The sequence below is a fragment of the Ranitomeya imitator genome, chromosome 2, assembly GCF_032444005.1.
Source record: "Ranitomeya imitator isolate aRanImi1 chromosome 2, aRanImi1.pri, whole genome shotgun sequence".
In the NCBI taxonomy this organism is placed as follows: domain Eukaryota; kingdom Metazoa; phylum Chordata; class Amphibia; order Anura; family Dendrobatidae; genus Ranitomeya; species Ranitomeya imitator.
This window is the reverse complement of record NC_091283.1, coordinates 94554295-94566663: the sequence shown is the minus strand read 5'-3', so window position 1 is coordinate 94566663 and position 12369 is coordinate 94554295. Positions and strand designations below refer to the sequence as shown.

Sequence of the window (12369 nt, the reverse complement as noted above, 5' to 3'; positions counted from 1 at the left end):
ACGCGGAAAACACTATGGAATCCTTATGCAAGCTAATTCAATGACAATCCTGAAGTGTTGTGCACATGATCCTTAAATTTCAGTGCGTATTTGCAGTGCGTTTTTTTCTGCAACATGTGAATTAGTTTTGCGTTTCTGCAGCATTTTTCACCCATTGACTTCAACGGAGCCAGCCAAATCCGCAACAAAAATACAGGCATAAAAATTTTTGCAGATTTGCTACGTATATGCTGAGGTTTTGTTTTGCATTTTGCCATCTTCTTATTGTGTTTCCCAAGCCGTCATATGTGTGACAGCATGGGAAACACTGGAGCGGTAGATCTTATCGGTGGTAACGCTACCGCCGGTAAGAACATCGGTCAGAGTGCTGCGGGATCATGATGTCAGATGTCAGCGTGACCCCACAGCTGTGACTGTCACCCGCGGTAACACTACTGCCGGTACTGTCGGTCAGAGTGCTGTGGGATCATGATGTCAGATGTCAGCGTGACCCCACAGCTGTGACTGTCACCCATAACCCTACCGCCGTTATAGTCGGTCAGAGTTCTCCTGAATCATGCTGTCAGATGTCAGCGTGACTCCACAGCTGTGACTGTCACCTGCGGTAACACTACTGCCGGTACTGTCGGTCAGAGCGCTGTGGGATCATGATGTCAGCTTGACCCCACAGCTGTGACTGTCACCCATGATAACCCTACCGCCGTTATAGTCGGTCAGAGTTCTCCTGAATCATGCTGTCAGATATCAGCGTGACCACGCAGCTGTGACTGTGACCCCCAGCAGTGACCTGCGGAAGCTTACTGCAGGTCAGCAGAAGTGGGCTGATGAGAATACTGCTCCCTTCGGGCTACGTCTGCTGTCACTGCTAACAGTGACATCAGGCACCACTGATGGGAGGCTTAGTCTCATCTGTCTCTATAGCAAAAACTCAGCACTCAACTTAACATAAGACAGGTGATTTAATGGTGTCCACAAAATAAACGTTTCGGTCCTACATCCGGACCTTCATCAGTCACTACCGGGTCAAAAAATCTATATATATATAATTGTCTAAGGGGCACTTCTGTCTGTTTGTCTGTCTGTCACGGCACAACCCGGCCGAGAATTAGTACCTCCCTACTTCCGTTCAGTCATACAGGGTTAATGGCAGCGGTAACGGCCCGCGTTATGCCGCAAGTAACGCACTCCGTTAACGCTGCTATTAACCCTGTGTGACCAACTTTTTACTATGCAGCATCAATAGTAAAAAAAATCTAATGTTAAATAAAAAAACAAAAAACCTGCTATTCTCACCTTCCGTCGTCTGCCAATCCGCGTGCGGCTGCCGCCATCTTCCGTTCCCAGAGATGCATTGCAAAATTACCCAGAAGACTTAGCGGTCTCGCGAGACAACTAAGTCATCTGGGTAATTTCGCAATGCAACTCTGGGAACAGAAGCTGGCGGCAGCCGCGCGCGCATCGGGACAGCTACGCTGGACGCCGGAGGGTGAGTATATAACTATTTTTTATTTTAATTATTTTTTAACAGGGATATGGTGCTCACACTTCTATATACTATGTGGGCTGTGTTATATACTGCGTGGCTGCTATATACTGCGTGGGCTGTGCTATATATTACGTGGGCTGTGCTGTATACTGCGTGGCTGCTATATACTACGTGGCCTGTGCTATATACTATGTGGCTGTTATACATACAGTGGGGCAAAAAAGTATTTAGTCAGTCAGCAATAGTGCAAGTTCCACCACTTAAAAAGATGAGAGGCGTCTGTAATTTACATCATAGGTAGACCTCAACTATGGGAGACAAACTGAGAAAAAAAAATCCAGAAAATCACATTGTCTGTTTTTTTAACATTTTATTTGCATATTATGGTGGAAAATAAGTATTTGGTCAGAAACAAACAATCAAGATTTCTGGCTCTCACAGACCTGTAACTTCTTCTTTAAGAGTCTCCTCTTTCCTCCACTCATTACCTGTAGTAATGGCACCTGTTTAAACTTGTTATCAGTATAAAAAGACACCTGTGCACACCCTCAAACAGTCTGACTCCAAACTCCACTATAGTGAAGACCAAAGAGCTGTCAAAGGACACCAGAAACAAAATTGTAGCCCTGCACCAGGCTGGGAAGACTGAATCTGCAATAGCCAACCAGCTTGGAGTGAAGAAATCAACAGTGGGAGCAATAATTAGAAAATGGAAGACATACAAGACCACTGATAATCTCCCTCGATCTGGGGCTCCACGCAAAATCCCACCCCGTGGGGTCAGAATGATCACAAGAACGGTGAGCAAAAATCCCAGAACCACGCGGGGGGACCTAGTGAATGAACTGCAGAGAGCTGGGACCAATGTAACAAGGCCTACCATAAGTAACACACTACGCCACCATGGACTCAGATCCTGCAGTACCAGACGTGTCCCACTGCTTAAGCCAGTACATGTCCGGGCCCGTCTGAAGTTTGCTAGAGAGCATTTGGATGATCCAGAGGAGTTTTGGGAGAATGTCCTATGGTCTGATGAAACCAAACTGGAACTGTTTGGTAGAAACACAACTTGTCGTGTTTGGAGGAAAAAGAATACTGAGTTGCATCCATCAAACACCATACCTACTGTAAAGCATGGTGGTGGAAACATCATGCTTTGGGGCTGTTTCTCTGCAAAGGGGCCAGGACGACTGATCCGGGTACATGAAAGAATGAATGGGGCCATGTATCGTGAGATTTTGAGTGCAAACCTCCTTCCATCAGCAAGGGCATTGAAGATGAAACGTGGCTGGGTCTTTCAACATGACAATGATCCAAAGCACACCGCCAGGGCAACGAAGGAGTGGCTTCGTAAGAAGCATTTCAAGGTCCTGGAGTGGCCTAGCCAGTCTCCAGATCTCAACCCTGTAGAAAACCTTTGGAGGGAGTTGAAAGTCCGTGTTGCCAAGCGAAAAGCCAAAAACATCACTGCTCTAGAGGAGATCTGCATGGAGGAATGGGCCAACATACCAACAACAGTGTGTGGCAACCTTGTGAAGACTTACAGAAAACATTTGACCTCTGTCATTGCCAACAAAGGATATATTACAAAGTATTGAGATGAAATTTTGTTTCTGACCAAATACTTATTTTCCACCATAATATGCAAATAAAATGTTAAAAAAACAGACAATGTGATTTTCTGGATTTTTTTTTCTCAGTTTGTCTCCCATAGTTGAGGTCTACCTATGATGTAAATTACAGACGCCTCTCATCTTTTTAAGTGGTGGAACTTGCACTATTGCTGACTGACTAAATACTTTTTTGCCCCACTGTACATACAGTGCCTACAAGTAGTATTCAACCCCCTGCAGATTTAGCAGGTTTAATAAGATGCAAATAAGTTAGAGCCTTCAAACTTCAAACAAGAGCAGGATTTATTAACAGATGCATAAATCTTACAAACCAAAAAGTTTTGTTGCTCAGTTAAATTTTTATAAATTTTAAACATAAAAGTGTGGGTCAATTATTATTCAACCACTAGGTTTAATATTTTGTGGAATAACCTTTGTTTGCAATTACAGCTAATAATCGTCTTTTATAAGACCTGATCAGGCCGGCACAGGTCTCTGGAGTTATTTTGGCCCACTCCTCCATGCAGATCTTCTCCAAGTTATCTAGGTTCTTTGGGTGTCTCATGTGGACTTTAATCTTGAGCTCCTTCCACAAGTTTTCAATTGGGTTAAGGTCAGGATACTGACTAGGCCACTGCAACACCTTGATTTTTTGCCTCTTGAACCAGGCCTTGGTTTTCTTGGCTGTGTGCTTTGGGTCGTTGTCTTGTTGAAGATGAAATGACGACCCATCTTAAGATCCTTGATGGAGGAGCAGAGGTTCTTGGCCAAAATCTCCAGGTAGGCCGTGCTATCCATCTTCCCATGGATGCGGACCAGATGGCCAGGCCCCTTGGCTGAGAAACAGCCCCACAGCCTGATGCTGCCACCACCATGCTTGACTGTAGGGATGGTATTCTTGGGGTCGTATGCAGTGCCATCCAGTCTCCAAATGTCACATGTGTGGTTGGCACCAAAGATCTCGATCTTGGTCTCATCAGACCAGAGAACCTTGAACCAGTCAGTGTCAGAGTCCCCCAAGTGATCATGAGCAAACTGTAGATGAGCCTTGACATGACGCTTTGAAAGTAAAGGAACCTTACGGGCTCGTCTGGAACGGAGACCGGTGGAGTACGTTACTTGTGGTATTGACTGAAACCAATGTCCCCACTGCCATGAGATCTTCCCGGAGCTCCTTCCTTGTTGTCCTTGGGTTAGCCTTGACTTTTCGGACAAGCCTGGCCTCGGCACGGGAGGAAACTTTCAAAGGCTGTCCAGGCCTTGGAAGGCTAACAGTAGTTCCATAAGCCTTCCACTTCCGGATGATGCTCCCAACAGTGGAGACAGGTAGGCCCAACTCCTTGGAAAGGGTTTTGTACCCCTTGCCAGCCTTGTGACTCTCCACGATCTTGTCTCTGATGGCCTTGGAATGCTCTTTTGTCTTTCCCATGTTGACCATGTATGAGTGCTGTTCACAAGTTTGGGAGGGTCTTAAATAGTCAGAAAAGGCTGGAAAAAGAGATAATTAATCCAAACATGTGAAGCTCATTGTTCTTTGTGCCTGAACTACTTCTTAATACTTTAGGGGAACCAAACAGAATTCTGGTGGGTTGAGGGGTTGAATAATAAATGACCCTCTGAAAAGACTTTTCACAATTTAAAAAAAAAATAAACAAAGAAATAACATTCTTTTTTGCTGCAGTGCATTTCCCACTTCCAGGCTGATCTACAGTCCAAATGTCACAATGCCAAGTTAATTCCAAATGTGTAAACCTGCTAAATCTGCAGGGGGTTGAATACTACTTGTAGGCACTGTACATATTCTAGAATATCCGATGCGTTAGAATCGGGCCACCATCTAGTAAAATAATAAATATAACAAATAAACCAAGTGCATATGTGCATAAAATAACAAAAGTATATACAATGGTCAAATGAAATAACCAAAAGTATAATAGAAAATAGCTGACTATAACAAGAATTCTAGAACACAGCATAAGTAAGGAAAGTACGGAGCCTAGGAAAGTGGCAATGGACATACCAATTGATAAATGTGAGGGAGCGAGTGGACTCACAGAATTGCTGATTGTGGAATGAGATCTGTCAGTAAAAATAGAAAAATAGAGCAGTAGTCGCGATGGAGGTAGTGGGAAAAAAAAACGGGGAAAAAAGTTGGCATGAGAAGTTGAAACCTACCACACTTGTGTGTGAGCGCTGCCTGTATTTGGGCAGTATAACCCAAAATACATTAATATACCTGGTGACAAATATAGGTGATTACAAAAATTAAGTGGCAGTGGAGTGCCGGAGTGGAAAAGAGGAGCGCCTATAACTAACGTTAAAATATCAGGACATAAGTGCCGAGCCTGTGTGGGACACGGAATCCACCGCTAGTCCATGCAGTCAGGCAGTGTGATGGACAGAGCTAGAAATAAGAAAGGGGCGGGAATGGGAACGGCCGAGAGCCCATGAGTGGCGGGGGCGTGTAACCGCAAGTGGAAAAAAAAGTGAAAGAAAAGGGGGGCATGGGAAGTTGAAACCTACCATACTTGTGTGTGAGCCCTGCCTGTATGTGGGCTGTATAGTCCCAAGTGAAGCGATATACATGGTGACAAATACAGGCGATTACTAAAATGAAGTGGCAGTGGAGTGCAGGACTGGAAAAGAGGAGCACATTTAACTAACCTAAACAAATATAGTTTGTGTTCGTGATGCCACTTGTGGTATTCGGACAGTAGAGACCGACGTTGCTTAAAGGTGTCATCTGGGGAGATGGTATGGCAGCTGGATGGTATAACTTCCCACAGGTGAAGTAAATGTACCAGGGGGTGAACTGCTGAGGGCGAAACATCCAAATCTCACGTAATCCAGAGTGTCCCACAGCGATCTCATGTATAGAACAGTCACATCAGGAGATGTGACCGCTCTACCCGGCCGCCGGCGATACACTGACAGGAGGTAATCGTTGCCGCAGTGTAACACTGAGCTGCCGTGAGAAACTTCATTGGAGTTAATCAGCTGATCAGCTTCTCATGGGGCACCACTGCTGCATGAGAAAGTTCTCACGCATCGGTCCCGTAAGAGATTACCAGAGCTGATCAGCTGATGAACTCCAGTGAACTCTCTCACGGCAGCTCAGTGACACACTGTGGCAACGATTAACTCCTGTCAGTGTATCGCCTGCTGTCTTTGAGAGCAGTAACTCTGAGAGCAGTAACATCACTGATGCGACTGCTCTCAAAGTGATCAGGATGTTGTGGGACATTATGGATTATCTTCTCGACGGACAGGTGAGGAATATTGTGGTTTATTATTTTATTTTTGTTGCAGGAGAAATCGGCTTTGGTGGATTAAGTGTTCGGTAAGAATGGTTTAATTAAGATTATTAAAGGAGTCTGTGTCATTATTTCAAATAAAGGACTTTATTCTGGGTGTCTGTGTTTTTATACAGTATCAGTATGGGGTTACTAATGTATAGGTGTCTAATAGATGCCTCTCCATTACTAACCTGTGGGCTTGAGGTCACTCAACAATACAAAGGTGACATCAAGCCCACAAATATGCAAGTGGGAAGAGTGAGGCTAAGTGCCAGATTTTCTGGGGTGGCTGAGAGATGATGTTTTTAGTCTGGGAGGGGCTTATAGCCATGGCCCTTCCTAGGCTATTAATATCAGCCCGCAACTGTCTGCCTAGCCTTTTCTGGTTAGACTTTATAGGTAGACCCTATGTCAACTTTATTCTGGGTCCTCCTGTAAACTAGCCAGTAAAGGCTAAGCAAACAGCTGTGAGCCGATATTAATAGCCTGGGAACCTTTATGGATATTTCATCCTTCTCAGAATATTAACATCAGCCGTCAGCTTTCCCTCTGCTGGTTATTTAAATTACGTGGGAGCCCACGCAATTTTCTTTTTCATTTTTTTTCCTTTAAAATTGACAGTTGCTGTCTGGTTACAGCCTATGTACTTTTGTTCCGTTAACGCTTCTACATAGGTTGGTTACAGAGTGTGTGTGTGTGTGTGTGTGTGTGTGTGTGTGTGTGTGTGTGTGTGTGTGTGTGTTTACTTATCGGCTTAGTAATGAGGGTGTCGGGCTGACACCTTTTCATTACTAAGCCTAGAGCTAGGTGTCCATGACAGCTGCTGACACCAAGCCCTAATCCCAATACCCTGCTATTACTGCATCAGTATGAAAAAGTGGTGTTGAACCAAGAAATTACATCACAAAACTTAAAAAATATATATCTTTATTTAGCTGAAAAAAGCCTTCATTGTTGTACAAAAACGCATTAAAAAACCCATACAAAAAAAGAGTGTTTTTGCCGCAGCGTTTTTCCTGCCAGGAGATGCAGAATCCTTGCAGAAATCTCTGCAAGCAAATACTCAAGGTGCGCACACAGCCTTAGAGGCACAGCTTCTACAGGAGAATATCTACATATAACTGCAATAATAAATGCACCATATGCAATTACACTCAAAAGACCTCCTTGTCCCGCTGTGTACGGCCTCTGTGCACACTACACGCATGTAGCCTGAAGATATACACCTGCACTACCTGCTCACTAAAACCCTGCGTGTCTTGCATTGCATGCCTATTACGTATAGGATTATGTATTAGACAAGGGAAATATTTAAAAATCCATTAAAAATGTTTACTACAATGGTAAAGATGTAAATATTATTGTTACACTTATTATTCCTGGTATTATATATGTAGACATAAAATAATAAACATCCCGTCACATGAAATGAATCCCACAGCAGAAAACTACAACCCAGCCCATGTCTAATAAAGACCCCTAATGACTGCATTCTCAGATTACATTTCATCGTGAGCATTATAACATGGGGCACAAAATAAGTTTACGGTTTGTTTTTAGTAAGCAGTTAAAGCGGCCTTAAAACTTTACAATGCAGTAAGTGAAGGTCACACAAGGGTTCTGAAAACAACACGTCTAGTAAAGAAAATCAGCAATAATCCAGAGGCACCTTCCGCACCAGCAATGCCACGGGTCGCACTGGAAAGCCCCACCTGTTAAAGGGTTAAACAGAGGCAAATCCTTGGAGCTGACACAAGGAGGGCATCCTCACAGGTAAACCCCACTCATGGGCATGACAGCAATGGAGATCTAGTGATTTCACCAGTCTCAATAGTTATTGGTTAGCTCCACCAGCAGTGATTTCAGGAGCAGATTTCCTGCTGCAGTCACTAAGTCAACACAATAAAACAATGACAGTAGACTTGGACCATAAAACATCTAATCCTGCCAGTGAGGGGAAGAATGCAGAGTGGTAATGTGGCGGCCAGTGTGTAGTATAAATATGGATGCTTATTGTCGTTACGTCACATCTTACATTTACAAAGGGTTTCTCGTTTGGAAAAGCTTTGTTATGACAGATCTTTAGGGTAAAGTTGAAAGCAGGGGTTTCCTTCCCGCTAGATGCCCCCTAAAATAAGCCTATTTGCACACCACTATTTAATCAGTAGTCAAGGGTTTATGTGCCCAAGAGGCAAACCTGGTTATGGAGCCTTTAGGGCTCGATGATTTTGTCATCCGAGAGAATCGAGTCAATTTTGCTGACACTCGGCTCTAACTCTGATCAGTTTTTTGGGATCTGATTCGCAGCACAGGTGTGGAATACTTAATTTCTCCATAGTCTGTGTCCGCGCAAATCTGACTGCACTTGGATGACATCAGAGTGCAGTCCGATGTTTTACATGCACCTAGTCTGATTATCGGATACACCTGCAGCACACTGCGATTGGTCTTTTTATGCCGAATCGGTATGAGAAAAAAATGGTACATCTGCAAAGCCCCATAGTATAACACTGGTATCCGATAAAACATCAGAGAACACTCATCCGAACAATACAATCGTATTAGCGAGCGGTTAACAAGAGGGTAAAACCCGGGTTATTTCTGGTCCGGCTATTAAGTGATGGAACCTGTGCATCGCATGTATGCAGGACTCTATTAGGGATCGTTCACACGACCGTATTTTCAGTCCGAGCGCTGTCCGTGAAAAAAAACGGACAGCACTCGGACCAACGTTATTCAATGAAAAAGTGCAGGTGAGCATTTTTTTCTTCTACGGGTGAAAAAAATTGCAGCATGAACTAGTTTCTTCTGTAAATCATGAGGCTCACCCGTTGGGTGCGCAAAAAAAATAAACAAATGGATGTCATACAGAATGGACTATTACAGATGCATTACAATTCTGTAACATCGAACTGTAAATAGTCTTGAAAATGATTAATAGCTGCTGTAAAAAAAAAAAATATGGATTGTACACAGATGACAAAAACTGAATATACACACGCTCATGGGAACCTAGCAGGGGAGCGGCACTGTCACAAACAAAGGGTGGTGAAAATGGCTGAAGAGCCATAAAAAGAGTAAGTGGAAACCAGCACCTGGCCCTTCTGTCCTAGGTGACAAGCTGCTACATCAGGAGGCCTGTTGTATGCTATGGGTCACTGGTGGGTGTCCATTATTTTAAAGATCCGTTGTTTGCTAGAATGGAAGCCTATGGCGCCGGATCCGTCAAATGACGGAATTCTGCGAAGGATTCCGGTTTTTTTTTTCTTTCTTTTTTTTTTTTTTTTTTTTAACTGAGCACGCTCTGATATTTTTAGGATCCAATTAGGTGGATCAGCTAGTCGGATCCGGTGAAAAAAACGGATCCGTGGCCTCAGTTTTCCACAATCTGCGATTGTGACTGATGGCATAAAACTGATGTGTGAAAGCAGCCTAAAGCCTCACAAACCCAATCAGATCACTTTTCATTGTATTCAAACCACTCAAATAAAATGCTTTAATATAATATAATTCATTCCAGCACAAAACAATAAAGCTTTTTATAGCACCAGGATGAGGAACGTTGTGAAAATGAAGTAAAGTATCCACTCCTGGACTGATACGTGCTGCCTGGTGCTGGGGAACATTGCGGATTGGAGTCAGGATTTGACACATCCTAACAACAGCTCATTTGAATAAAACCATAAAAAGAACAGAAAATATTACCCATGAAGCAGAGCTGAGATTATCAGATGCAGAGCACATGCGTTTGCCATTTGGCATAATTGACGTTGTTATATCTTTGGTTTTACACAGGAATGCAGGTCATCAACGGCTGCCACATACAGCTCACACACAATCAGCTCTGCTACATCTGCATCTAGCCAAAGTACCAGTACAGACTGACTGATCAATACATTACCAACCTTACAAGTCTCAAATCCATTCATCCCCATCCCCCGGACACAGAAGCGCAGCACACTCACCCACAACGCGCCACTTCGGATATTTGCATTGTTTTTAATAAATGATTCTCCCCAATTAAAACCAGAACGAGGTTAAAAAAAAAAAAAAAAATAATCAAAATCACAGCTCTAGGTCATCGATACCTGACAACACAGCGCTGCCGCCTGAAACATTCCCCAACCTGTCATGGAAGCCTTCAAAGAGGAAACGTCTACGGTTCACCGGAACTTTCCAGCCACACATTCCCAGAGAGAAAACATTTGTAGTCATTCACTTTTACAAACAATGCACCAAAACTGTGCGAGAATTAAAACAAATAGGCGGCTCCAAATTCCAGCAGTGGTAGGAGAGCGCCAACATGTTCCATAGCGTGGTACAGGGACAGCATCTTACAGGGCATTAACTCTTCCAGGCAAAACTGAAGACAAGGGCTCAAATCTACAAAATCTAAGGAGGGCAACGATGTGCTAAGACAGGGATGGAGTCAGTGCCAGGGAAAAAAAGCATGAATGAACGAAAAGAATAATATATCACATAAATAGCATTCATAGATATGGATCAAGATACATTTTTAGGTGTGTAAATATATATATATATATATATATATATATATATACACACACACACACAAACACATATACATGCGCACACATGCTTTAATACTATTAAATATATAGACATAAAATGAATTTTAATAAAATATGTACATTATATATATATATACCTGTGTGTGCATGCATACCTGACAAAGTGAAATAAAGTACACAAGCATGCACACAGCAGTATATGTGCCTATATATACATATACACACACACACATATACATATATATATATACACACACTGTGTGCCCATGTAATCCATGCACGGCTCTGTCACCCGGCCCCGCATTAACCCCTCGTGTGACCGGGTCCCCGGCGAGGACACAGGTGACACCTTGGGGCAGTCTCCGGCATCTGACGTGGTGGCATGTGGAAACTTAGCCCGTCCAGAGCTCCCGGTCCGCAGCCCCTCAGCACACAGACCGCGGACAGCACCTCCAGCCCGGGCGCTCCGGGGCACAGGGGGCGGCAGCCCGGACACCCGGGGGCACACACACCTTCACATAAGTAAAGCTGCCCGGCAGAGAATAGCCCAGCGCCCCCCAGTACACCCCAGTATACCCACCACTGCTGCTCCAGCTCCCAGTCTCGGAAAAAGTCGAATAGATCCATAATAGCAGAGGTGGCAGCGCTGTGTCCGGCCGGAGGGAGCGGGGGTGCCCGGGATCAGGAGGTGCCAGTGTCCGCCCCGGTGAGCTCTGCGCTGGGCTCCGGCTGCTCGGCTGTGGCTGGAGGAGGCAGCAGCATCACACTGGGAGAGACACAGAGCCAGCGAGAGACGGGGAGGGGAGCGAGCGGAGCCGGAGCCATTCTGCCAGCGCCACGGAGGAGCGCCCTCTGCCGGCAGCTACCGGCCGCACAGCCGGAGTGGGAAATAGAGGGAGTGTGAGGGAAAGTCAGCCGGCATCTCTAGTCCTAGATTATCAGTGCTATCATCTATGGCTACATCTAGTATCTATCTTCTATCTATCATCTCAATTCAATTCAAATGAGCTTTATTGGCAGGACTAAGTACATGTTAGCATTGCCAAAGCATATGGTAGAAATGCGGGGGTGGGGGAGGGGGACATATAGAGGTCCAGGGAATATCAAATTCCTTTTAGAGGATAGGGGATGTTTCCAGGGTGGGGTATAGGAGTCCATGACATATCAGGCTCTTTAGTCGGGGGATAGGGACATGTCCAGGGTGGGGTATAGGAGTCCATGACATATCAGGCTCTTTAGTGGGGAAATAGGGACATGTCCAGGGTGGGGTATAGGAGTCCATGACATATCAGGCTCTTTAGTCGGGGGATAGGGACATGTCCAGGGTGGGTATAGGAGTCCATGACATATCAGGCTCTTTAGTCGGGGGATAGGGACATGTCCAGGGTGGGTATAGGAGTCCATGACATATCAGGCTCTTTAGTCGGGGGATAGGGACATGT

The 12369-nt window shown here is 44.6% G+C and overlaps 1 protein-coding gene across 3 annotated transcripts in view; it reads right to left on the bottom strand.

Annotated features, from left to right (window-relative positions):
* Positions 1-11695, bottom strand: part of AFF2 (ALF transcription elongation factor 2) — a 792369-nt gene extending 780674 nt beyond the window's left edge. For 2 of the 3 annotated variants that reach the window (XM_069747042.1, XM_069747043.1), the window contains exon 1: positions 11508-11695. In XM_069747042.1, the coding sequence (XP_069603143.1) occupies positions 11508-11554 (47 nt within the window). In that variant the 5' untranslated portion in view covers positions 11555-11695. The remainder of the gene's footprint in view (positions 1-11507) is intronic. The other variant, XM_069747044.1, reaches the window with a different exon arrangement.
* Positions 11696-12369: the final 674 nt, after the last annotated feature.